At 50.7% G+C, this 27807-nt stretch overlaps 1 protein-coding gene across 9 annotated transcripts in view; it reads right to left on the minus strand.

Annotated features, from left to right (window-relative positions):
* Positions 1 to 27807, minus strand: part of Msi2 (musashi RNA binding protein 2) — a 370756-nt gene that overhangs the window by 43489 nt on the left and 299460 nt on the right. For 8 of the 9 annotated variants that reach the window (XM_058571489.1, XM_046420595.2, XM_046420594.2 and 5 more), the window contains exons 9-10: positions 15574 to 15688; positions 6532 to 6606 (exon numbers count right to left, since the gene is read on the minus strand). In XM_058571489.1, coding sequence (XP_058427472.1) covers positions 6532 to 6606; positions 15574 to 15688 — 190 coding nt within the window. Of the gene's footprint in view, positions 1 to 1452; positions 2811 to 6531; positions 6607 to 15573; positions 15689 to 27807 lie in introns of those variants that run through there. The other variant, XM_046420597.2, reaches the window with a different exon arrangement.

Consider the following 27807-nt stretch of genomic DNA (forward strand, 5'->3'; position numbering starts at 1 on the left):
GTTTTCTGTTTTTAGTGAGGTACACTGTTACCTGGAATGGAGACATTTTGGACACTTTCTTGCAGCTAAACTGGCCACATGACTAAGCTCTGAGCAGAAGGATCTAAGTAGAATGTCAGGCATGAGCTTTAAGATGTATTATTAAAGGAAAGAGGGACACTCCTAAGGGAAGAGTATGTGATTGGCTGGAGCTTGAACAGCCTCCTTAGACCAGGAGGTGGAGTCTTACGCTGAAGAGGGTAGAATGACAAGAAACAAAAAGAACGAGGACCCCAATACTGTGCAGCCACATCCTGACTCCTTTTACACAGGAAAGAGAAACAAATTCTTATTTTGTTTAAGCTATAATTATTACTTATTACTTTTGTCTTTTCCTTGCTTCCTTCCTAAAGCTATCTGATTTGATGTCTAGGCATATCATTTCTCTGCCTGGGATATACCTCTTTCCCTTCTTTACCAGCCAATTCAAGCCAAATTTTCAAGACCCACTTCTTACATCACCATCTCTAGGGGGCCACTGGATAAGGAGACAGCCTTTGTCTCCTGAATATCACGAAGAACTTTTCTTTCTCTAGCGGAGCACCTGCCCCATGATGCCTGGTCCTCTCTCCCTTAGTTGCACCGTGAGCATTTTGAAGGAGTGGGCCAGATACCAGGTTCCTAATCTAGTGCTTGATAGTGAAAGGGGAGGGCGGGGTGAGGAATGCCAGGGGATAGGGTGTGCAGAAGTCCCAGCCACTCTCTGGCTTTACCTGGGGATCCTGGACCACGCCCTTCACTGCTGAGCAGGCCCAGGCAGCATCATCAGGGAGAAAAGGACATTCTCTTCTCCTCTCTCTCATACATACACACAATCCCTTAATTTTAACAACCTAACTAACCAGGCAATTTCTTTATCTCAGGCCTTAAAAAGTTATGCAACTTGCTCAAAGTCATCTGGCTCCTAAATGGCCAAGTGCAACATGGAAACGAGCCTTCGACCTTCATGTCCAGCAACATTCCACACTGTCACCACAGGTGTCTCCTCCAGCCTGCACCGCTCCAGGCACTTAGGAAAGCAAGCGACCTGCACCCCCACATGCGGGCCCCCGTGCACAAGCACGTGCATGAGTGCACACACACACCTGGCGCACAGATGTGAGGGGCTCCAGATGTTCCAGTGGCGTTTTCATTTGGGGGTGAAGTGATGGCAGAGGAAGGGGCATGGGGCGGGACCATGCAGCTGGTGCATTCAGAAGCTCAGCCACTCTGCTCAAGGGCGGATCGCCCTGAGCAGGAGAGCTCTGGGCTCTTGAGGACCAGGGCGCAGGGAGGGCTGGGAGCAGGCGGCAGCCAGGGGGAGTGGACATGCACTGGGCTGGGCTGTCGGTGGTACTGGTTATTGAGTGCATTCACCTCCCCCAGAGCGAGAACAGGACACTGTCAGGCTAAGAGACGGCAGCACACAGCATGTCCATGGTAAACAATTTATTTTTCTACCTCAGTTGCTTACAGGGGAAAAAAAATAAAACGTCATTAGGGAGCAGCACAGATGAACTATTTACAGAGATGGAAGAAAATTCACAATGGCTGTGAGGCCACTGTGAGGCCAGCACATGAGGACAAGTTCACCAAAGCAAAGCAATTCATAGCAAACCAAAATAAGGAGCAGGGTAGGGGGAGATCCACACAGATAAAAAAAAATACTCATGAAAAAGCCTGGGGGAAAAAATAAAAGGAAACTACCAATTTTTACATCAAGCATCTTTAATGACATGAGCCAAATGCACATGCTGGCTCTCAAGGACACGGACAGGCACAGGTATGGATTCGCTCACATCAGATGCACCAAATGGAAGCGCCCGGGTCACTTCTCACAAACTAGGAGCACAAAGGGGTGACTCTTGAGGGTCCAGCCGAGCTGTATGCCCTCAGCCCAAGAGAGAGGGTGTGTATCAGAGGGGAGATGTGGGGGGGCTCAGGATCACGGGAAAAGATCCTTCTGGGGGTGACCATCAGGGGTACCAGCCCTGAGATGCGGCCTGATTAGGGTGGGCCCTCAGTGCCCCGGCTTGTCCTAGCCCAGTGGTGCCACCAGGGGAGGCAGGGAGGTGCCACTAGGAGACTGAAGAGAAGCAACCCAGTGTGCACTGGCACCCACATGCCCGACACAGCGCCAGGGCAACCCTACTGTCTCTTCTCAAAGACGGATGCTTCTTACGGTGACAGCCACGGAGAGACTGGCCACCAAACAAGGAAGACACTCAGACAAGTTGTTACAGTTGCTCTTCTGGATTACGTTTCTCGCACATTTTCAGAGAGGGGTCTGTGTGTGCGCTCACTGCCACGCCCACCAGAGAACACAGATGCTCCGAGTCACACAGCCACAGCCCTCTGGGCCTCCCCATGAAATGTCCCAACAAGCCTGCTTTTTCATTATTTTAAACACTTGACACCTTCTTCCTGGATCCCCCGAGGAGTCTCTATGAAGTTTGTGAGAAGTTCCCTTGGCCCCATTACATTCTGGGGAGCTGGGGGTGGGGTTGGTCACAATGCATACAGGGGCAAACGGGAGGGGACTGGAGAAGTTAAAAAAAAAAACTGTGAAGGAACAAGGTCTTTTCTAAGAATTAAATTACAGGAAAAAGAATATTCATTCAAACAACAGGCAGCAGGGACATAGAGTCTCAGTCAGTGGGCACTAGCAGCAGCAGGGGTGGCCCAGGCCCGGACTGTGTCCTCTCTCTAGAAATGGTGGCAAACCCCAATTTGCTATGCCTCTCTTAAGGGCTAGTTGATAAAAATAATGTCTTGTGAAATCGGCAAATAGTCTGCAAAGTGAAATAAGAACAGAAATTAACAGATTAAACTGAAATGAGAAGCCCGGATGGGCAAAATGAGAGGAGGCCCAGGGGACCACTGATCACACTCCTCACAATTCAGACTGCACACCGATCCTGAGGTTGCCGGGATGGACACCTTGCATGGGAAGAAGAGACACTGCCGAGTGACCGGTCAACACCCAGCCTTTCCACAAGAGAACGACTCCCCACTCCAATAAAGGCATCTAGCACTGGCCCCCTTGGAACACCCTATCTGTTCTCAGAGTCCTGAAGCTGGGCACAGGTGTGGCCTGGGACAATGTGTTGCAAGGAGTGACATGTGGACCCCCAACCAGAGGAGACGGACATTTGGAGCCGGTGAATACAGGTAAAAAGGAAGGTGCTTTGTAAAAGGATTAACTGCATCTTCCTAAATGCTCACTGGTGTGAGTGACAGCAGAGGGCGGAGGCCACAGCAGCCCGGGGACCTGGGTGGGTTTGCTTTCCTTTCTCTTCACTAGCTGCCTCCCGTGGCCCTGCCAGGATGAAGGGGCTTGGGGGCGTGGTGTCCACACACAGCATTAAGGCAGGGCTGGAGGTGGGAATTGGGCACACAGTGAGGATACTGAGAAGACCACAGAGAAAATGGTTTGGTGGTGACGCAGCAGCTGAGCAATGTCACAAAGTCACAGGATTCCTGGGGCACGGGCACAGGTCAACAGAATCCACCAGATAGGGTTAGGCTGGGCTGCTCCAGCTCTGGTCCCTGCTTTGCACTGTGCCACGGAGGCCAGAGGTGAGAGAGGGAGGTCAGAACATTCCAGAGTTTTCTTAACCCAGCTGCTAAGGAAGGGGTCAGAGGGAGCAAGTACCCACCAAGCTCTTGACCGCAGCAGCACAGGGGCTGCCCCCAGGCTGGGGGGCTAGTGTGGATCTGCTTGGGGAGGCATCTGGGACTTTTAGCAGAGCCAGTGCTCTACAAGGGGCAGCTCCTGTAGGGTGGGAGCTGGGAGTGGGAAACCGGCCTGGCTCTCCACCAAGAGTGGGGGTGGCTCAGTTCAACCACGGGGGGCCCCTGGGCCACCACTTCCCTGGTCAAGGCCACTCACACCCTCACCCTCCCTGGAAGCAGGTAGCTCACGCTTGTGGCCACTGGGGGCCCTTTTCTGGTTATTAGGCTAAGAGAAGGGTGTGAATGGGAAGGATGGAGACATGGAAAGCTGAGCAGTTGAGAGGGAATGGCTCCCCACAGCAGGTCAGGATGGTGTGGTGGTGATGCAGCAGCTGAGCAATGTCACAAAGTCATGTCCACCTGCATGTCCACCTCCAGTCCCATTCAGACCCAGCCAGTGCTCTTAGCTCAGGAGCTGGAACAGCATGAGCACTGGGAGCATCACCCACTCGACCCCCAGCTCCAAGGCCTTCTTTGCTTTTGGTGAAGGGCTGGGTGCTCAGGGAGGCCCACTGCATCCGCCCACCTTCAGTCTGGCCACTCTTGTGTGCCTGTCTGTCTGGGGCAGAACCAGGGATGGAGGTCATGGAGACAGTTTCTTGCCAGGTTTTCTGAAGCTGCCTCATGGAGTCCCCAAGAGTAGCCTCTCAGATGAGCCAGGGGCCTTAGCATGGGGTCCACTTTGTTGTTTCCCAAATGATTCCACACTAAGTTCTCCTGATTCTGCCCTCTTGGGACCAGGAGCACACTAAGGGGCAAGGGCTACCCGACTGTGAAGAGAGGCAGGCTGTGTCAAGAGCACAGATCAGGATGGCACTCCCAGGGAGCCGCGCTGGGGGAGGCTGGGCAGGTTTGTGTGGACAGCATGCCAGCATCGGAACCACCTCTTCTGTTAAGATCTGGAACAGTACTGTCCTGCAGAACTTTCTGTGATGATGGGAATGTTTTCCAATCCATACCATGGGTAGCCACTGGCCACATGTGGCTACTGGGTAACTGGAATATGGCCAGTGTGGTTGAGGAACTGAATTTGGCTTAGTTTAAATCTCAATTTCAGTGGCTGATGTTTCCATTGTGGGCAAACAGATGTGAGAGAGATGGTGGAGTGTGGGTGCACTGCCTGGCTTCAAGTCCTGGCCCTGCCTCTGGCTCGCAGGGACCCTGCTGGACAGGGTTTGCTATCTCCCTGTGCCTCAACGTCCCCACCTGCAGGGGAAAATCTAACAGTGCTGCCTGAGCCTGGCTCCTCTCCTGGCGGTGCCTCTGGGCCGTGCCCCTCTTTACTGAAGGCCCTGAGCCCCTGGTCACGCAGAAGGTCTCTGCTATAGGGAGGCTACAGGGAAGGCCTCCTCCGGGAGGCCAAGGATTCTTGCTAAGGGTCCCTCCCAGACGGGGAAACTCCCTTGGCCCCAGGGGACACCTCAGGGAGCCAACCCACTTACACACCTGACCCCAGACCTCCTGCTGCTCTAGCCCTCTCCTGGCCTGTGACCCGCACAGTTGGAGGCCTCCACAGGACCAAAGACCCCTCTCAACCCTTTGTTCACAGAGAAGTGAAGTGAGGCCCAGAGAAGCTGAATGACCTGCCACTGACACCAGGCTAGTTGGTGTCACAGCCAGGACAAGTGCCTGGGCTTCCATCCTGGGTTGGAGTGTGTGGCTCCAAGTGTCCTAAATGCCTCCATCCTCAGCCCCTCTCCCCACCCACAAGTGTGGGCTGAGGGCAACCCCCTCCCCAGTGGCGCTCTGCCCTCCTGCCCGTCAGCCTCAGAGCGGCCCACCCAGGTCACATCTCTGCTCCCTTTGTCCCCTGTTGCGCTTGGAGCCTGATGCTCCCAGGTGGCCAAGTCAAGGCAAGGCGACAAGCCCGGAGTGAAACTCCCCCAGATGTCCAGTTCCTGGGTGGCACCTCCCCTTCAACAGAGAGCCCACAGAGGACAAGACTGTGCCGAGCTCCTCTACACTCCTCAGCTGACCTCCTCCCTTACACCCTCAGGCACCCCGATATACTCTCATCTAGACCCTGAGACTGGGGAAGGTGGGCTCATTTCTGCAGGGAAAAACAAAGCCCCATAAGATATCACTTCTTCAGCATCCTCCCGATCCCCTCCCCATCGACCATGCCCCCCCAGGCTGGCCCCAGGCTGGCCCCAGGCCTGCCAGCTACCTCAAGCCACAGCAGCCCAGATGTGTGAATGGGCATCACCGTGCACCCTGCCTCCAGCTTTTGATGCCCACAGAGAGGAAAGGGGACTCCACCTAGCCCCACCCAGGATGGACAGCAGGCCCTAACCCCAGCAGAATAACACCAACATACTCCAGAAGGCTCCGGAGCCTCGGTGGCCAGAACCAAGCTGGAGGAGAGGAGGGGGAAGGAAGGAAGGGTGGGAGACGTCAGACCTCAGGCACGTGGATGCAGGGACTGGGAGCAGGCAACAGGGTGTGGGAGTGAAAGAAAATCCTGGGCCTGGAGTTCAGTACCCAGGGAGAAGAGACCTGAACAGGCTTCAGATGAAGGAGCAAGGGGAGTTTGGTCTCTTCCTTTCCATTTAAAAGCTGTTATTCTCAAATACCTAGCACCAATGAAGCACTCCAGTTCATCAGAAATTCTGAGGCCCCTTGACCCTGGACTCCAGTGAACTCAGAAGTCAATACACATAGGGCATCTCTTCAATGGAGGCACGTATGTGTCATGTTCTCTTTTAGGATTCTCCTTCCTCCTCCCCAATGCAGCCCACCTCCTAAGTTTCCAACACCCCGGGCACCCAAGTAACTCACCTGGGAACTGATAGCCATAGCTAGGAGCAAATCCGGGGTAGCCTCGGCCATAGGTTGCCACAAAGTTGGGATAACCTTGAACACAGAAAGAGCGAGCTGTTAGTTGCCTCCGAGCTGGGTACATTCCCAGGGTGGATGGTCATAAGGAACAGCCTGAGTTATTTTCCTTCACGGAATGATTTGTCTCTGGGGAGGTCTTTACCCAGGACCTGGGCCACCTCTCTCCTGTGGCTGGGGGTGCTGCTGTCGGCCTGCTGGTAATTAACCCATATTTGGGCAGCCAGGCTTCCCAAAGCCCATGCACTTTCTCCAACCTGCAGAGTAAATGTCATACATTAGCACCAAACATGGGGCCTGCGCCTGGCTCTGACATTTGGAGAGCTTACCCTCAATGTACTTTACTTTAAAAGCTGTTGACAGTAGGAGATTAAAGTCCTTGTAATGCCTCTTCCCAGGGTAGTGGACAGCAGGGCCAGCACCAAACAGGTCACGGGTACCCAGGGGTCACAGTTTAGTGAATAAACTTCGAGATCAACCCTGTGCTTGTGGAAAATGCTGGGCTTAATGAGCCCTGGCCTGGGGGAGGGAGGGGCCCAGAGACCCACTTAACCAGCTTGGACATTCCACCGTGGCATCAGTGTCTTTGAGAGCGCCTTGAGAAGGGGGGTTGGCCATGTCAACATGTGGACCACAAAGTATGGCCCCAACTCGGAAGCCTCAGGCCACGTGTCTTCATGAGCATTTCACAGTGGTCAGTTTTGCCAGACCCTCGTCTCAGCAGATGATCTACAGGTGACTGTCAGCGGGTGGGTACTTAGGGAAACTGCTGCTGGGCTGGGCATGGGGTGCAGAGAAAACCCTGCTGGTAAGTCCTGGTGCAGGTGGGACCTTGTCCAGTGTTACTAACCCCCTCACGAGATGTCACCTTAGCACCAGGACTTTGCTGCTCATATTTCTGCCTCTTCACTCTGGCTACAGTGAAGGTTGGTGCAGCCTCCCTGGACTGGAGACCAGTGAAAATGGTTTCACTGGCCACAAGAGATCTGGGGCCATCTCCTGTCCCTGCCCCACCAGGTTCCCTTTACTTCCCTCCACTTGGGTGTATGATCAACTTAGGTCATTCATGCTCTTAAAATGTCACCACGGCTCCCCATAACCACTAGCCAGACTTTTGCTTTGTCCTCCAAGGTGGATGTCTGTGGTTGTTTTCAGGCTGCCCAGGACCTGAGCCTCCACCTCTTGACCTGGTGAAGGCCTGATGCCTCCTTCCAGCTTGGAGCTAGGTGGCTGGGAGGCAGCTGGTGAACTGGGCCCTGGGCCAGTGGAAGTCTTCCCTGGGATCTGCTACTGAGCATTGGGCAAAGAAGGGGGTGGCTCAGAATTTACCCTGGCACAGCTGCAGGATCCAGCATCCAGAGGTGGAAACGGTGGTTGCCTGACCTGGTCATTCCTGGGCTGAACCACTGGCTGGGGCTGGAGCTTTGACCAATAGCTCCCCTACTCCTGCCTGTCTCCTGAGTCCTATTCTACCTTCCTGTCAATCTGGGAGCACTGCCCATGCACCTTCCAAGAATCTCCTTTGTTGCTTATAGTTCGCTGCTTGTTGTCTGCCACCAAAATGCTGGTGAGAAGTCACTTTGATGGGTGGCTTTAGGACAGACTCCAGGTTCTCCAGTGTGACCACTTCAAACATGTCGGCCCTTCTGTTTGACCCTTCAACAACACCCCTCAACGCAAGCCCTTGGGTCTCATCCTCCTCCTCCTCAGTGAATCTTACATGTCACACCAAACACTTTCTGACCTTGCAAAACCAGGGTTAAGGAAAAGGATCATTTATCAAATTCCATCTTTCTTCACTCTGCCATCATGAGTCAAAGACTTGACTGGTCTTCCTGCTGCCCATTCAGTGTTTTTGTGCCTCAGAGGTCCTGGGACAGGACCCACTGTCCCTCTCCTCCCTGTGGATGTTGGTGTTGTGGCTTCTGCCTGTGACCAGAGGACCTGTCGTCCAACCCAGAACAGGTTCTTGCAGGTCTGGAAATCAGGGGACAGATTCATTCCTGCCTCTGGCCTGACCATGCTCTTGGGGATTACTACGATCTGAATGCTCATGTCTCCCTAAATTCCTATGTTGAAATTCTAACCCTTAACATGACAGTATTAGGATCTGAGATGGTTAGGTCACAGAGTAGAGCATCATGAATGGGACTGAGGCCCTTTTGGGCCCCAGAGACCCTCACCCCTTCCAATAAGTGAGGACCCAGCAAAAAGTGTTGTCTATGAAGAATGGGCCCTTGACTTGACTGTGGATTTTCCAGCCTCCAAGAACAGTCATAAATGTTTATTGTTCAAAAGCTGCTCAAGTTGCCCCGTCTATAGAATTTTGTTGTACCAGCCTGACACAAATATGGGTCTTTCCTTTTCTTTTGGAGCCTGAGTTTTGCCACCTGTAGAAAAGTCTTGCAGGTCCCCTGCAGCACTGATACACAAATTCTCAACTGAGACCAATTATGGTGTCTTTGCCTTGCTTCAGTCAGAGCCTCTCCAAATCTGTAGTCACATCAAACCCATGGGCTCAGTGAACTGTCTTCCAACGGGACCTGGCTACTTGTTCTGCCCCTGGGCCGCTATTTCTCAGTGCATGGTGTTTCATGCACAGATGAGAAGGAATGGCCCAGAAGCTTTGCACTGACTGTTCTCTGAAGGGAGGAGCCCAGGGGGACCCTGAGCTCAGGTCCTGAAGGAGCAGTAAGAGAAGAAAAGGGACAGTAGCCAGAGCTAGATGCCTTAAATAGATGCACGCAAAATGACTCCTTCCTTGGTTATTTATTTCATGGCTGGGCAATTCAATTCTCTTCCAAATTAATCACCTGCTATCAAATCAGATCTTTCAGCACTAGATTTCTTATACCATTATTTCAACAATATTGATAAACGGATTATATGCATACAGCCAAATCACTGCTGCCTAAGGGCTTTCCTAATGAAAAATGGCTCCTTTGCTTCTAACTTCAGAGCTGGGGGTCTTAAATATTTTAGTGCTAATCTGACAGCAAAAGCATAAGCCCATGTGTCACCTTCCCTTGGTGTGGGAGAGGATGGTAGAAGGGCCAGTGCCTCCCTGTACTCAGGCCACCCGGACGACCTGATTAAAACATGCTTTCTTCCTGGCATACCCAAAAGTCTCCAACAGGAAAAAAGAAAAGTGTGGTCAAGTTCACCCCAACTTTGGGCCTCACCCCACTCTTTCCAGACAGGTCCATATCATCGTCTCCTGAAGGAGGAAGATGAGAATTTGGCACCTGCCAGAGTGGGGGATCTCATCTCCATGCCCCCATCCCTGAACACCCTCGAGGTCAGGCAGATGAAATTATAAATTTATAATACAACATTACTTCAATTTTCCTCTTCATTTACTGCTGTGCAGCCCAGCTCTGCTCCAGCGGCTCACAGCCCCAGCCACACGGGGGAAATTGGCTGGCTGCATATCAATAGCACATTACTGCAGACCCATGGATGCTCCATCAAGCCCCATTACAGCGGGATGACCCAGCCGCCACTTCCATTAGCAGCCGGGCCCCTCCCGCACTGGCCACTGCACAATTTATTTGCTCCAGTACTCTGGCCGCCTGATCAATCCCACAGTAATTATCTCTTGTCACTAAAGTAAAAAAACCAAGCCTTCTGCCTGGATGACCACCTTTCTTGCAGATCGGCTTTCCATTGTGGCAGCAAAATCAGCAATCAACAACAGAACTTGGCTGTGCCCAGGGGCTCCTTTTGGGACTCATTTTGGGAATGCAGGGAAGGTTTTCAAGATTGTGGCTCTAGATCTTTGCTCCAAATCTTGAAGAAGAAATGCTTGTATTCTAGATGATTCTATGACTCATCCTGTTCTGGGCTCTGCTACTCAGCTACTCAGTCATGGAAAACTGCTCCCGTCAAGCCATTGACTTGAAAGAGACCAGAGACTAGGGCTGTTTATCCAGGGAACTGCCACAGTGTGACATCTGCCGTATGACGTCCGGAACATTGCCTGGAGCACCACATCAACTCCATGAGGTCTGCAGGCAGACAAAACATCAAGTACCCAGAGTTCTTCCTAGGCAAGGACATAAAAGCCAAAGTCTATATAAAGACGCTTGGCCCTTGGAATCATCCTGAGTGGCAGGGGCTCCTCCAGACCTGTGCTATGCAATTTAAATTTAATTAAAACTCTTATCTAATGAAAACATCAATTCCTTCATTGCATAAGTCACATCTGAAGTGCAACAGCTAGGATGCACATCAGATTAGTGGCCACAGCGTTGGCTTGTGCAGACATACGAGGTTCCCACCATCACAGCTGGATTAGACCGCACTGCTCTAGAGTGATGAGCAGCACAATTCTGAACTAACTTCCTCTGTCCACCAGAAAACAGCTGAACAAACAGAGACCTACTTGGGAATGGCCCAAGCAGATAATTTTAGGAAAGACAAATCCTACCTGAAATTATAAACAAGTCTCGAGGTGTGACTAAGTTCCTGCTGGTCTCCTGATGTGTTATCGAATGCCAGCAGATCGTGGCTCCTCAGCCCTACTCAATCAAGGATGACTTATTTACATTTTGCTTTTACTTCGGATGAAGCTTAATGTTGGGGAACACTGGGCTGGGATTTCATGGGTGCTTCCCGCTGTAAGTGTGCCTAAGAATGCTTTTGGCTAAAGGGTTAGCCCATCAACAGTATCTCTCCATGCCCGGGCCTGCCAGGGTGAAGCTGCTCTGCAGGGCTTCAGCAATGTGCTATTTCTCTACCAACATGTTAAATAAACAGCATGTGCCCAACGAGGCCAAGAGAGTTAAAAGCAGTGGGATTATGGGGCGGAGGGCAGAGAAGGCCAAGAGGAATCAGATATATCAACAATCAAGTGTTTGCTTTTATTAAGTCCACTTTCATTAAGAAAAACTGGAGACTCTCAGATAACTGTGGATATCGCTGCGGCTGCAACGCAGTGGGACAGTCTCAGGGGCTGCAGAAACACCTTCTCTAAGGGGCACAGTGGCTTTTGGTTTTGTCTGGCTCCAGGGCAGGGGACAGGGCCTAGGATGACCCTTGTCTTCTCTTCTCGCCTACATTCTTTGTAAGAAATTCCCATTGGGCTGATTATTCCACAATTCTATCAAAAGCTGTGAAAGCTGAAACCCAAACCGGTGGAGGTTTTCCCAGAGGATATTTGCAGCCATATCAAGAGAGATCGCAAATGAATAACTGGACAACTACACCTCATCGGTCCCCCTTTCATGAGGCCTCCCAAAGCATGGAGGAAATCTTGTGAAGGATATTTGTAAATTAGTTCAACAGAGTCCAAGTCATTTATAGATCAGTATACTGGTGGTCTCAGATTTCTCACCAGGATGTCAGCGTCCTGGGATCAGAGGCTCTGTTCCCTGCTTGTACACTAAGTGTGTAGAATGGTGTCCTGGCCCTTAATAGGGACTCAGGAAATATTTGTTGAAGAAATAAATTTTAATGGTTCATAGTTTGACTTAAGATCACAATCAAGGCCAGCCTGGGTAACTCAGTGAGACCCTATCTCAAAATTAAAAAAAAAAAAAAGAAAAAAGAAAAACGGCTGGGGATGTAGCTCTGTGGTAACGTACCCCTGGGTTCGATCCCTAGTACTGCCAAAAAATAAATAAACAAAAAAATAAACAATCCCTCCCAAGGAGGTTAAGGCCCTGATATCTCATCTCATTCCATTCATTAATGAATTTTAAAAAACATGTTTTTCTGCAGGAGCCAAGTTCATCAGCCACACTGTTGAGGGTGGTGACAGCACCGGTTCCAGGAGTGACAATGCGAACAGTACACCATGGAGGTGGTGACTGGTGTGATCCATGGACGTCAGGCACCCTACCCAAGGATTAGACTCTGCTGAAGTCACACTGCCACTATAGAGGGAAGAAGCCAAGGGAAGCCATCTTTGATGAGGGACTTAAAGGCTTTAGTTGCAGCACAATGGTGGCAGCATCACGGCCTAGCAAGCTGAGAGGCCCAGTTCGGAGCTGAACCACTGTGCTTACTGAGAGCAGCCAGGGAGGCTACAGGGAGAGCGCTGGAGGAGGCTGGTGGGAGGTGCTGGGCTGCCTGGGGATGTGATGGGCCAGCCAGACCGCAAGTACCTTCCCCAGATGCACTCTTCCCGTACCTAGGCTAGGCTGAGCTGGTTCCTGGTCTGGGTCACATTTTGGGACCTCTAAGGAGACTCTGCTCTGCAGGCATCTGGACACCTCATATAGTGTCTGGGAATTCAAGAGGTTCGGGGCTGGTGCTGCCTGGAGTCTAGCATGTGGATCTCTGGATCATCCATGAGTAGCCATCTTCTGGCAAATTCCTTGGGTAGAGGCTGGGGCTGGAGGAAGAGGCTGCAACTGCCACAACACAAGTCACATAAGTTTTTAACCATGGACTACTGGACTTTATCAGATCCTAGATGCCATGACTAATAAGATACACCTTCACGTATCATTCAGAAAGAAAAGAACGTGCTGGTAATTAAACTGCATGATGCTCTCTTATCACATGGATTGCAAATGGGTCCACAGAAGTGTTTAAAATATGGAGGCAAAAATGTGTGTCCTCTAATCACCAAGTTGTAGTAGTATGTACTCAAATTGGGAGCTGTTATTAATAAGGTATTAGGGAGCCCTGGGAAATTATTACCCGGGTGAGGGCTGGGGACACAGCTCAGAAGCAGAACAAATGCCTACCATGCACAGGCCCTGGGTTCAACCCCAGCATCCCACTCCAGCCCAGGGTGGGGCCTGCAGTCGGGGAGCACAGACAACCTGCTGGTGAATGCCTCCTGCTCTACCTAGGCTCCCACGATGAAGCCCTGGTGTTCGTCCATGTGGGGACTCAGGCCAGGGTGTCGGTGTAGAGGTGGCTCAGAGTTGGGGATGCTGGATGTGGCTGGGCTTTTGCTTTTTATCAGTTACATAAATGGAGCTGGCTCTGCTTGGCACCTCTGCTTCTCCCTGAAGAAAAACCAGTGCCTTCTTTTCCAGCATGCTAAGACGGTCAAGTCCCACTTAGGTGGAGCACTGTCTGAAGATCTGGACCCCAGAAAATCCCCTATGCACGCCCTAAGGCCTTTATGCTCATTTCAAATTCAAGACTTCCAAAGTCAGCAGATGGTAATGCCATCAGCTCTTTTTCTCTTAAAGTCTGATTTCAGCGTTGAAAATCAGTACCTCATGTGGAGTGTTTCTGACATATGACATCAGATGAAGACCAAATAAAAATTATTTTTTAAAGCAAGAGCTAAGCAATTTTCATATTGCAACCGGGAAATAGTTCTCACTGATTTTAACAAATAACAATTACTGTCACATAGAAAATATTTATTTTAGGCTTTTTAACTTTTTCAATCAACAAGTTTTCGTATTTCCATACATTCCTCGACTTACGATGGGGTTACATCCTGACATTGTAAGTTGAACATGTATTGAATACACCTAACCTACTGAACACCCGGGCTTAACAACACAGCATGCGGAGTCTCCACTGTTTCCTAGCCTGACAGACAGCGAGTCCAGCCAGATCTGTCACTCACTACTGCCCCCATCACCTTGACAGATGCCGAGCCCAGCAAAAGAGCAAAGTTCAAAATCTAAAGCATAGTTTCCAAGGATCTATACTGCTTCCTCACCATTGCAAAGTAGAAAATTCCTAAATCAAGTCATCCTAAGTTGGATACAGTCTTGTGTACCACATAGCTTTAATTATCGCAGCTTTGTGTTATGTTCTGGTATTTGGTTAAACACCAGTTTAACCAAACTCTCATTTCTCTGTATTTATTCTCACCTATTTCTTCTTCCAAAATAAGTTTTCAGAATCATCTGGCCAATTTTTTTTTAGAGAATTATAATAGAATTTTTTCTTGGAAAGTCCGTTAAATCTTAAAAAAATCAATTTCAGAAAAAGTAGCCTCGTGGCCACTTTTAATATTTTTGATGGCATCCCTCTCCATTTTTTCAAGTTCATCAAAATAGCTATGCCTGCCCTTGTTATTTTCTCAGACAAGGAGATATGATTCTTTATAAGATTAAGAAAAGTTTTATAAACTTAAAACTAAGACAAGAATGATTTAAACAGCAACAAATCTGAAAATACATAAAGAGCCTATCAAACAATATAGAAGAGGGACTCTAAGCCAAACCAAAGGAAAACCCATTAAAACTAGACCGCTCATGTGCCTGAATGGAATTTTACCATTAACTACCATTTATCCCATTTAATTAGTATTTTCCCGACACACAATAACTTGCACAAAAATACCGTTCTCTCGCCTTGAAATTTCTAATTATTGTTTCGACCCACACCATTACGCATGCCCCGGCTTTCTCCATCTTTCATGCCATTTAAGCGGTGAGATTTTCAATTATCTACGCAGGACGGACAGAGATACCTTTAAGGAAAGGGGCATAATATGCAACTCAATTTCTCTAAAAGCCAGGAGAGATCATTTTTAGTCAGAACAAACACACTTTGTCTTTCATCATTTTTTTTTTTTGCAAATAAAGAGTAAAACAGGCTATTTAAAACATCCATTTAAATGCAAATTTTGATATCCCAAGAGGAAAATGTTAATCATTTAAATAGACAGGATTATCGTCTACCCTCACCACCTCCTCTCCTAAGTTTTAGAAAATGTAGCCTGAGCCCACCCAAGCTAAGCCCACCAGGAGCCCAAAGGTCTGAAGAACTCCCGAAGAGAGAGACCTGTTCTCCTTTTGAGGAAAGGGTGGAAAAAAGAGGAAACAGTATCAAGTACCCTATGAGCCGGCTGGGGCAGGATGACTGACAGGTGGGCTCATCGGATCATCATGATTGTCCTGAAGGGGAGTGATTATCCTCATTTATATATAAGAAAACAGGCTTAGACAGGTAAACTGAGGCTCAGACAGTCTGCCAAACAGATAGGGGACCCAGGTGAGCCTACAGGTCTCCATAGCCCTCCCGGTCCACTGTGACCCCCAGTCACTTGTCTAGACTCACCCAGCATCCCCATGCCAAGCATGAACGCATCCATGGTGTAAGGCAGCCCCCGGGCCCGGCCTCTTGTCCCAGGTGGGAACATGACTTCTTTCGGCTGAGCTTTCTTACATTCTACCTGTTAAACAGAGAGGCGAACAAATGAGATGCAAATGAATTCCACGTAAATGTCAAATGCAGAACCGATCTGGTTACAAGCGAAGTTATTTTTAGCCTTGCTCCTTACTCACTGTAAAAATAGCCTTGCCGAGGTGAGTAAATGGCCTGCAAAATAAATATTTAAGAAAACGCACCACTTGTGCAAATCCTGCTTTGGAAAAACCTACAAGGATGAAATTAGGTTCTGGAAGGGCAGCAAGGACATAAGCTAAAGATACACACACAGGCCAGCTCAGATGGAAGCCTGTGCAGAAAGCATGACAGTTAAGGAGGCCACCAATGGCTGAGGGATATGTCTGTGAGCAAACAGCAATAATCACCAGCCCTCGCGGTCATTGGGTCCTCTGTACAAATTACTCTGATGTTTCTTCAGGCCAGGGATCTTCCCATCAAGCCATACGATTCTCTTATAAAGTAGACAGGCCGCTCAGTCTTAGCTCTATCTCATAGATCAGAAAGCTAAGCACTGGAAGGCTTGGGTATCATGTTGAAAGCCATCTCCAGGAGGTGGGGGCCTAGAACCCAGGTCTTTCAAAATTTCTAGGTTAGCAATAATGCCATTTCCATAAAACCCACATCACTGCTCCCCTGAGGGCCATCATAGATTAAACACTGATCCTGATCATCTGGATTATAGGGTCTCTCTTTTTTTCCACCTACACCTTCAAGCAGTTACTCATCTTTTCTATCTTTTGCCTCTAAAATGTTTTATTCCTATAAGTGCACACCCAGAGGTCACTTAATTTAGCAACCTAAACTATACGAATATGACTCGGCAAATATTGCTTTGGCCTGATAAAGTTCCTACACCATTTTACCAGGGCATCTCAGGTCCTTGCTCAGGGCTTACTTGCTCTTTGAGTTTAAGGACAAATTTAACAAGCACTGTTAGCTGGTGATCCACTCGACTGCTGATGAAGATGGGCTATGGCAGAGGAAGGCAGGGACGCTTATAGCAACAGTAACAGCATGCAGCCTGGCAGTGACGGAGGAAAAAGGAACCAGGCATCTCATTTAAAAAGCAGTCTCGGGCAGGGCACAGTGGTGCACACCTGTAATCCCAGAGACTTGGGAGGCTGGGGCAGGAGGATTACAGGTTCAAGGCCAGTTTCAGCAAGTTAGTAAGACCCTGTCTCAAAATAAAAAATATAAAGAGCTGGGGGATATAGCTCAGTGGTAGAGCGTCCCTGGGTTCCATCTCCATCAACTCCCTTTCTCCCCCACAAAAAAAAAGCAGTCCGGGGACATATGGTATAGAAGCAAAAACTACACTTAGTATAAGAGATATGAGGTTTTGCTGTGACTCAGAAGACTGCTATTGCTCAGAGCATGCCTGAGATGTCAAGAGCTAGCTAAACTGTGTGCAGTATATATTGCTTAAAAAAATGGTTCACATGACTAATGACCAATGTGGTTAATACAAAGAGTAATTAAGAGATGAGAAGAGCATCCAAAAGAGAAATGGGTAAAAGACATGAACAGGAAATTTACAAATTGACCGTGACCACAAGCGTAAAGAAGCATACATTCTCCAAATAAGACATTTTTTCACCTATCAGATTGGCAGTGATAAAGGACTGTTTGAGTAAGAGATCATGAGGGTACAGAGAACAGGGATAGGAATTGGAACATATTTTTCTGATACATATCAGAAAATGATACATCAAAAACCTATAAATGTGCACATTCTTTAACCTAACAATCCTACTTGTAGGAATCTATACTGCACACATGGATGAGGCTGTTCACCAGAAGTATCAGTTATAATAGTAATTTAAACAATCTCCCAAAAGTTCTGAAAAAATTGGTTAAGCTGATTTTGGCTCATCCACACTGATAGAAGGCCACACAGCTATAGAAAAGCACACTGGAAAACAGAACGGATACAGGAAACCCTTAGTTCCAGGCAAACCAGGACAGCTGGTCACCCTTACGGTAAGATGAGATTCATTTGTAACTGTAAATTACCGTGACTTTGTGGACAACAAAAAAATGCATATAATGGAGAAAAAAATACTAAAAAGACATACTGAAGTGTCTCAGGATGGCCTTTTAAATAAAAGTTACCACTGTAAATTTTTTGGTTATTTATTTTCCAAGTTTTTATAAGATAATGCAATAGCTTGTCACTGATAGGGCTACTAGGGTATTATTGCTGCAAGTAGGGGAACAAGAAGGAAAGGTGATTAAAAATAAATAAATTCACCAGATTGGCTCTTTTAGGTTTCTTTTATAAGCCCAGGGGTGGTGATTTGCTCCTGGACTCCAGGGATTCAGAGAGAGAAAGGCAGCTGAGGAATCTTATTTGCGTGAACCTGCCCCAGCCTGGGAAGGTGGGCGTGCCCTGCACAGGCAGAGAGATAATTACCTAACGCCAACACCAGGATGGGGAATAATACCGCTAACCAGCTTGCTTCCTAATAGCCCTATCGGTGACAATCTATTCCATTGTCTTATGAAAACCTGCTGCTGGTTCCTAGGCAACCTGATCAACGAAAATTTCAGGTTTATACAATTTTCATTTAGGGAACATAAAGGTTAACTGACTGTAATGGGAGTATTTTAAACAAACCCACCTACTCTTCCTCTCAGCGAACAGGGCTGGTGGCTCTGTTTAATTCTGCTCTATCTTCGCTGGTGTCGCTTTGGGCAGCACCGGCCATAAGAGTTCTGTCAACCACCTGCTGTGTCAATGGTAAGTGCTCCTTGAGGCCAGGGGCCATGGCATACGCACTCTCTGGAGGACCCCAGGCCCTTCCTGGGCATTTGAGCGACAGGGAGAGGCAGCGGTCACAGCAGGGCGCTTGGCCTGTACTGAAGGCTTCTTAAAAGATTTCTCCGGACCAGAAAACCTGCCCACACAGCCCCCCTCCTCCTAGAGGTCCAGGCTAAATTAATTCAACCATGCAGAGGAACTCGTGCCTGGTAAGAGTGAGGCTTTGGGGGACACGATGATGAACAAGGTCAGCCTCTACCTCTGAGAGCACTCATTCTATTGAAAAAGAGCCGGCACGGCCTGTCTTGTTCTCTGAAGATGAATGCAAGTATTCACACACTGCACCGCCCCTCGCTACCTCTAGGCTTGTCATTCAGCAGCCTCTGGAGTTAAACCACATTTGGGTCTTCCACCCTGGGGAAAAGCCAGAGAACTTGGCATGATACCAGGGGGTAGAGTTGGACACCAACTGGGAGAAACCAGCCGACTCCTGGGCCCTGGTCATGGACTTGGATCCTCTGGCTATCCACACGTTCCAGATTATCAACTGCTCCAAGCTCAGCGGCTTCGAGCGACCATTGATCATTCTTCCTTGTGGTTCTGAGTTCACTGTGGTCTCTCACGGAGCTGTGGCTGGATGCCCAAGTGCTGACAGGGGCACCACCCACGGCTTCTCCAGGGCATCTGGTCCTCTCACAGCATGGCGGCTAAGATCTGCGAGGGAACGTCCCAAGCACGAGCATTGCGGAACAACTCAGGCAGAAGTTGTAAGGCTCCTCCTAACCTTGACTTGGGATTCACCCCAAGCCACTTCCACCATCTACTGGTTCCACTGGGCCAGCCTAGATCCCTTGTGGGAGGAAAATGCACAAGGGCATGAATACCAGGAGGTCGAGACAGTAGGTGCCATCTTGGAGACGGCTCTCATATGAGACCAATGAAGGGCTGTGAGCAGGCAGGGCAGGGGACACATTACTTGTACCCTGGTATTCAGCTGTCTGGGTTCTTAGGGCAGTGGGCATGGAGGGCTGCTCCTACTATAGGGAAGAGGGCAGGACATGGTACTCCCCTTCCCACTGCAGACCCAGAGCGGCCTGCCAGGCTCCCTGCAGTCATCAGAAACAGGTGGTCCTCACGGTGGCCTGGCCTCTTGCTCCAGCTGTCTCTACACCACCAGCTAAGACCCCTCTTTATAGTAGAATGCTCCTAGCACCCACACGGGAAGGAAAAGCACCCTCCCCAAGTGCTTTTCACAGGGCAGCCTTGGTGGCAAAGTCTGGAGGAAGGAACACCTGCAAGTCTAGCCCTGAGTCTCCCCCCCAACAACCACTTTTCACAATGGCGGCACTGCCACTGTTTCTATCGGCAACTGAAGACAGCAATGGGATCAGCAGGCAAGAAATGGAGCAGAATCTTCCACAGAGAGTTGTGCTTGTGAGAAGCCTCAGAGGCCCCCTTGTGCCCAGCTGCTCACACCAGAAAGACTAGGCCTCCATTTCCAAATCCCACAGCTGGCAAAGCCACAAGACAACCCCACACCAGGGGCGAATGCCAGGAACATGTCAACTCCCCCAGTGTGGATGGGATTTGTTTAAAAATTTCCTTCTCCTAATCTGCTGCCTTACTTGACAAACTGGCCTTGGAGGGAAGGGAAGCGCTGGATTCCTTGAATTCCCTGTGGTTATGGTTTTAGGATAGGGACCCAGTGGAAGTCCCTTACCCCTGGATGACTGGGGCTTCAGCAAGCTCCTTCAGAGGACACATCAGGGCCTGCTGTGAGCCTGTACCTGTGGTCACTACACCCTTGTGCATGCTGCTTATCTGGCGAGGGGACCTCTTCCCATCACCATCTAAAGCAACTTAGTAAGGGGCTTCTTGTACTGAGTGCCCTTCACCCGATTCAGCCACTGCTAACATTGGGTCACTTCTGCCTTTCCATTTGCATACTATGTCTATATCCATAGGTTGTATTTTTTTCCTATTTGAGAGTAAGTTACACACATCATGGTTTGCATTTCCTATACGAGGGCATTTTCTTAGGGAACCACAGCTGAGTTATCCATGTCAGGACAATTAATGCTGATATAATAATTTACCCTTTTGTCAATGAACCCAATAATGCCCGTTATAGCTATATATATTCATCTTCTAAAACAGGAAACCAAGGCCCAGATTTCAGACACCTAGCCAATAGTCCAGATCAGTACTTGTGGGACAGGGCTGGGATTTGAACCCAGGTTTGCCCACACCCACGGCTCATGCCGGGGAGCAACCCTTGTACTACACCCTCTCCCTGGGGGGATGCTTGGCATTGGCTTTCAGGGAAGGCGCTGGAGCTTCTGAGGGCATGGCTTCCCTGCAGGCGCTCTGAGTGGCCACTCCTGCCCAAGCAATCTGAAGGCCCTGTGGAGACAAGCTCACTGCCAGGGTGTGTTTGGGGGAGAGGCGGGTAGTCAGAGAGGAATGCCAAGCCCTGGGAAGTGAAAAGGCTTTTGTCTCTCCTGGTCTCTACACACAGGGCCCCAGTCAGCACGCAGCCCCTGGGGGCCGGCGGGAAACCCAAGTGCTGTACCCGTGGCCTTGATGCACCCCCAAGACAAGGAGGCTCTGTCTGGCCTGAAGAGGCCTGTGTTTGCAGCTTCATCTCTCACCGCAAACAGGTCCTGTTAGGAACTATTTGCTCCTCCAAGAAGAGAGGGGCCTATTTCAAAGGATAGAATTCCCCAGTGCTGCAGACATCGACCTTGACCGTCTGGCTGTCTGGTTGAAGGGAAGGGAGGGGAGCAGAGGGCCAGGCCTCTTGGGGAAAGTGAGGGCTCAGGGAGGGTGTCTCGTGGCTTCCAAGGTGGTACCTTCTTTTCACGGCACTTCCTGAGAGATCCAACAGCCCTGCCAGGCCTGCCAGGGATCAGGCTGCATCTCCTCTGCAGTCAGCTCTGGTGGCCTGCAGGTGAATACTGCTTCTCTGAAGCCCTGTGTTGACTGAGATCTCCTCTGGCCATTAGACCTTTAGCTCAGTCCAAGGAGATGGGGAAGGGAAGAGGAGAAGACACCCAAGTGCAAAAACTCGGGACCTTGACTAGAGTCCAAAGTCAGAGGCAGCAGTGTGCCAGCCTCGCGTCCCGAGACCACACACTGCCATCTGCCCACCAGCCTCTTGGCAGCCTCGGCCCCTCTTCTTCCCCGTTACTCCCTCTTGCCCTGCATGTCCATCTCTGAGACCCCTCGGAAAGCAAGATTCTTTGTGGGGCTCTTACAGGTTCATTACAAAGATTCAGAGATCTGCCTTCAGGGAACTTGCAGAGCCAGGAAGTCACGCCCAAGGTGAGCTCCTTGAACCAGCCTTCGCTCCACCAGGGTGGGCCGGCACTGTGCCTGGCCTAGAGCGCACCCGGAGCAGGGCCAGCTACAGAACACTACAGGAGATGAGGGGACCCTGGTTCAACAACTGCTAAGAGTTTCAAGATGACAACAGCAAAGCCATTAACCAGAACAGTTAATGGGCACATACAGCTGCTCAGGTCTCAACCAGGATGCTGGTCAGGCCAGCAGCAGAGGCGAGTATGGAGCAGCCATGTGAGTGGTGGCACGTGCACAGACATGTCCCCCCAGGAAAGGCACAGAGGGCCTGGGGAAGGCAGGACCTGAGGCTTTCTTCTTTGCACGTGGTACTCCTGCTTGAGATACATATTGGTCACTACTCTCCGTGTGGCTTTCAGAGTTAGGTCACCTCTTCTCAGTCCTAATATCTCTCACAATGTTCCAAATCCAAAAGATTCTCTTCTCACCCAGGGCCAGAGGCAGGATAGGTTCACAACCAGGTGAGTACAGGGCTTGGGAAGGGCAAGGCCTTGAGACAAAGTCATTGGTTAGGGTGAGGGACGGTGATTTCACTCCTGAAAATCCTGACAGCTACGCTGAGAAGCCCTGGCCCTGGAATCCGGCAGAGGAAGGACATTTAACCATTCTGCAGAACCTCTCCCATGGCACCAGCCCTTCTGCCCTCTGCAAGCTCAGCTGGGCTTCCCAGCTGGCTCTGGTGACACTGGAAGGTGAGCGCAAGACAGTTCTGTGTTCTGTCCCTCTTCTCTCTCCCCAGGCAAGCAAGGCACTGTGAGACCAGCACTAGACCAAGCACCAAAGCCCCTGGTGGGAATGGACCCCGGAGTCTGTGGAGGTTACTGTGCACACAGCAATGGAAATGCCAGCATAGGAGGTGGCGGCGGCCAGCAAGAACATCTGTCTTCAGAGGACACATACCTGTCACAAATAGCGGGGACCCACTAGTGACAAGCACCAGGAGTCCTGTGGGATTTAGGATCTTGACTCAGAAGGATCCCTCTGGGGAGGAAGGAGCAGAGTTTGTTGCGCCCCACCCACGTGCTACGTCACAACATCCCTGTGTGCGTGTGTACGTATGTAGCATGCCAGAGAGCTTCACAGGTTATCTTACACACACACACGATGGCTCTCAAGCACAGGGACAGGCACACAGGGTCCTCAAGGGACGTCTCCTACTCTCTGTTCCCTCGCTGCACTGATTTCCTCATCATTAGTCCCCTTGTTGACAAGGAAACGAGGCTTGGCGGAGTGACCTGCCCACAGTCACAGGCAAATCCAGGATTCAAATGCAGGTCCCCAACTTCAAAATCTCTGCTCCCTCTTCTGGGTCATGCCCTCTCATCCCCCCCCCCCCGCCCCTGTCTCCCCAGCCTCCAGGCTCAACTGGATGCTATTTCTCCCACAAAACCGTCCCGGACTCCAGCTTCCAGAATTAATTTCTTCACCACTTATGGAATTAATTTCATCCACTGTTTCCTCTGCTCAGTGTTTTATTAAAATCAGTGATGGCAAAGTGAAGTAGGTCATAAACCAATAATATTAAGCACCTACTATTTACCAGGCAGGCAGGCTGGGTGTGGACACAGATGGGAACATTGGGGATGTGGCTCTTCCCTGGGGGGTGCTCAGAGTTTGGCAATAGGTAGAGAGGAGCTGGTCCCCAACACCATCCAAGACCCACCACTAATTGCATCCCCCTCCACCCTGCCCCGATTGGAGGGCAAGCAGGGGCCTCGTCCATCATGAAGCAGTGTCTCCCAGTGGCCAAGTCTCCCAGCTCTAACTCTCTGCTGCACCTGCCACCTCCCTGAACTAAGAGCAGCTAACTTCTCTCTCTGCACTCAGCGTTCTCATCTGTAAGTGAGAGTGACAGTAGTGCCTACCCCACGGGGCTGTCGGAGCTGGGCCTACACAGTGCTTGCCCTGCACCAAGTTGGCTGAGACATCCCTGAACCTGCTCCACACAGAGCCCAGGTGAGTCTCTCTGAGGGAGATAATGCCAGCTCAGGTGTTCATGCAAATCCAAGAGACAGGAGTGAAAAGGAGAGCAGCTGCCCCTCCCCCATGGCCAGCCCTTGTCCTAACCTCCCCCACCTGCCAGGCAGGTAGACCCCACACCATGCATCAGCAAGGTGTGCTAAGGGAGCCTTGCAGGCTGCAGTATTTTGGGAAAAAGCTGACGGTGGCAGCAGCAGCTGTTCTCTTTATTCCTGGGCACCTGCAAGGGCGTTTCAAAGTGAAAAGAAATTTCAGCCTCCAGCAGGTGCCCAAATCCTGCCAGGAGAGGAAGTGGGCGTCTACTCCAGCCCATGGTGGGCTTTGCCGGAGACCCTGCCAGGAGAGCCTCACCCAATTATTTAAAAGAGAGAGAACTTAAGCATCTGGCGCGACCCTCCCTGGATGTCAGGTGCAGCAGCTGTAAGGAGAGATTTAAGTAAGAATCTGGAATAAAAGTCCTAAGCTATCAGGAAGGGCAGAAGAGAAGGGAGAGCCCCTCCAATGGTCTCTCTGCTCTCCCCTCATAATCCTGGACCTGGGCAGCTAGTGGCATCAAGTGTGCAAAAATCCAGAGGCGCAGGACACCCACCCACCATGGCTTTCTCTGTGTTGACTTGGCCAGGACTCACACCTGGGCGCCCCCTCCCTGCAGGCCAAGTGACTTCTGCCTAAAGAGCAACAAGCCCTGACCCCCTCCACCCAGCTCCCTCCATCCCTCCCCTCCAGGGGCCCCAACACACAAATCACTCTGCTCCCATTAACTCCGCCTGTACACAAACAGTCCGCGCCTGCATGCGTGTGTGACGCGTGGGCGCAGGATCTCTCCCTCTCCCACGTAAACACGGGATTCATTTATTAAATGCCTCTCTGGCATTTCCTTTTCTGCCTTCATCCTGCTTGTTTAATATTGCATTTGACATTCTCATTTTATAAATGGCAACAGAAGCAGAATGGATGGCTAAAATTAGCTCACGAGTGAGAGCCATGCTACAAACAGGAGGGTGAACACAGAAGCCCAGTTAATCCCACCCACATCACACACCCCCCACCGCTGTGGGGCTGATTCCCAACAGAGTTCTTGGGTCTTCCGGGATGCGGAGGAGCGCTGGTGGGAGCCCAGTCACCCTGCACTCTGCCAGGGGCTGAGGCCCTCATGCCCACCTGGCCTGGGATGACCCCTCCTTCTTCCCAGCACCGTAGTCCTGAGACCCACAGGCCAGCTCCGGACTCTCCTTGCTCATCCTCCTGGTCCTCCCTCTCCAGAGCCCCGTCTAAGGCCCAGTCCCAAGGTGTGCCCTGAGCAGAAGAGGGCAAGCCTGAGATCTCCCCAGACTTCGCTCCTGGAAGTGCTTTTTCTGGAACTTCCCCAAAGGAGGATGTGGCTGAAAAGTCTGACTCAGCTTGCTGGGATCGAGAAGGTCTCATCTCAGGGTGCTTCTGTTCTGCTCAGAGGCACTGACAGTGCCCCCTCCAATTGGGGTACTTGGGACCAGTCCTGCATGCTACTCACTTCTTACCTGACAAGCACCTCCCTCTCACCCTCCCTCCCAGGGATTCCATATAGGTCCACTCAGGATGATTCTGAGAACCAAGGTGACCACACTAAACATCTACCCCTTTGGTGGAGGGTGCCGTGGCCTGGCTGTTCCAAACCCTTTACAGGCCCTAAGTCACCGCACTCTCTGAGCCAGGCAGTAACAATGTCCCTTTCTGTAAGAGCAGCTAGAGAGCCTGACTGACAGGAAGTCACCTTGCCCAAGGTCACAAAGTGGCAGTGAACTGTGGGAGGGTTTGTAGCACTCTGTGCAGCAAGGCCTCTCAGGTGGCAGCACCCCTGTGCTGTACTTCCTCCTGCTCAGAGCTTAGGGGGGCCCTAAGAATCAAGGCACTGAGCTTCCCACAGGCTGCTATCCCAAGCCCCGATGTCTGTCTGGGGTTCCCCTCTTTTCTTTGCCTCTGTCTAATAAAACACTATTCAATAGTGAACCTGGCCCCTGGAGACAAGCAGCCCCCGAAACTGGCTGGCTTCCTGCTTGATTGGTTTAGGCCCAGAGTTGCAAACCATGGCCAGCAGGCCAAATCGGGCTGGCTGCTGCCTGTTTTTGTAAATAAGGTTTTATTTGAAGGCAGCCACGCCTGCTCATTTGCATATTGTCTGTGGTTCTGTTTGGTTACAATGGCAGAGCTGAATAGCTGTGCAGGGAGCATATGGCACTCAAAGTCTCAAATATTTACTATCTGGCCCTTTACAGAAAGTCTGCTGGCCCCTGGCTTAGGCCAAGTGGAGGTCACTTGCTGTTACCAAGCGGTTTTCAGCACGCCTGACTCTCCCAAGCCTTCCAGATTATAGATGCAGCAACTGAGCAGGCGAGACAGGACCTGAATCAAGGCCTTAGAGGAGCTATAACAGGCAGCAATTCTGTGTTCACAATTTTGCAGAAAAGGAACCAGATGCAGACACGTTGGGGACTCAGTGGTGGTCACAGAATAACCAGATTCAGTCTTGGGTTCCAAACTTCTCAGTGCCTCTACATGACCCAGCAGGTCCCAACGAGGGGACAAGGACACGGGCACTTTATCAGGAAGCCAGCCTACAGCTGTGCCTCATACGTCGGCGATGCTCAGAGCACTAGACAGGCCTGGGGATCCAGTGCCAGGCCCAGCGAGGCCAGGCTTGCCCCAGCTCCACACTCCCCTCCCTCCCAGCTACCTTCTTTCTGATGCTGGATGAACGATTTATTACCCACAGCTCCCACGTTATCCATCATTAGCAACGATCCTCGCCTGGCGCTTCTCAGACTTTAATGTGCACACAAATCACCAGGGGCTTGTCAGCGTGCAGCTCCTGACTCAGGGGTCTGGGTGGGCCCAGGCCAGCTTCCAGAGGCTGCCAAACTGCTGGGACATGTCCACCTGCTGACCACCAGGGCCAGGTCTCCTTTCATTTAAAGACAATGGGCCACCAAACTAGCTGTACCCACCAGTTGCTTAGCAAATTTCTGTAAACCTGACCACCTTAAAGAAATAAGAAAAAGGACTAAAGGTATCCTGTAATAGCCCTTCTACGAAGTGAATAAAATGTCTTCCTCAACCTCAGTTGTATCAACCCAGATTTTTTAAATATCAGGTTTGCCAAGATGGCAGCAGGGTAGAGCGGGAAGAGCAGAGTCTGGAGCCAGACTGGCATGGGTTCAGATCTAGCACTTACACTCAGAACTGTCCCACTGTGGCAGTCCCTTCTTCGCTCTGAGCTCTCGTGTCCCACAGTAAGGGGGAACAGGACCCCTACTCAGGATGCTGTGAGGACAGACAGGAGAGGGCATGGCTCGTACACACTCATCCCTTCTGCTGAGCCAAGTCTGGAAGGCTCTACCCAGGCACCTCCCTGACATCCTTTTGGGGAAGGCCGTGCCAGGCCTCTGAGGAAACCTGGACCGGCTCTTTGTCAATTCCCACCTCCCTCCCTGCAGCTGACTGAAGGCTGGGCTCTGGCGACTAATCAAGCAAGTGTCCCTGCTGCTCAGGGGCTGTTTCAATCAGGGGGAAACGGCGGGAGGCATTATTAGCTGCACCCGCAATGGGGGCTCACGGAGTGGCCAGAGAGGACCGCTCTCAGAGCATGGCTCCATGAGTGCATTTGTGCCTGTTTATTGATAAAGAGCCACATTTGCATTTCCCTCTGGCTGGGGCTGAGTCTCGCTCTCGCAGGGTTGGGCCTTGAGCTCAGGTGGCAGGTAGCTTCCCACCCCTGTCCCTTGCCACTTGCAACTCTGTGCCAGTGGAGGAAGAGGCTGGGAGATCTGTGGCTGACTGGGACCCCTTAAGCCCCCAACTTGGCCCTTCTCCCTAGCCAGGAATCTGGCCCCAAGGGAGCTTGTCTCCTCTGCCCTTCTTCTAGAAGATCAAGGAAAAACATGGGCCATAATATGGCTGAGCAGGAAAGGAAAGGACACTGACTGGCCATGGGAGGCCCAGAGGCCAACAAGAGGAACTTTAAAGTCTCCTTCAGCCCAGAGATGAAG

Source organism: Marmota monax, unplaced genomic scaffold (assembly GCF_021218885.2).
Source record: "Marmota monax isolate L192 unplaced genomic scaffold, Marmota_monax_Labrador192_F-V1.1 WCK01_AAM20220418_F8-fsc00064, whole genome shotgun sequence".
NCBI classification, from domain to species: domain Eukaryota; kingdom Metazoa; phylum Chordata; class Mammalia; order Rodentia; family Sciuridae; genus Marmota; species Marmota monax.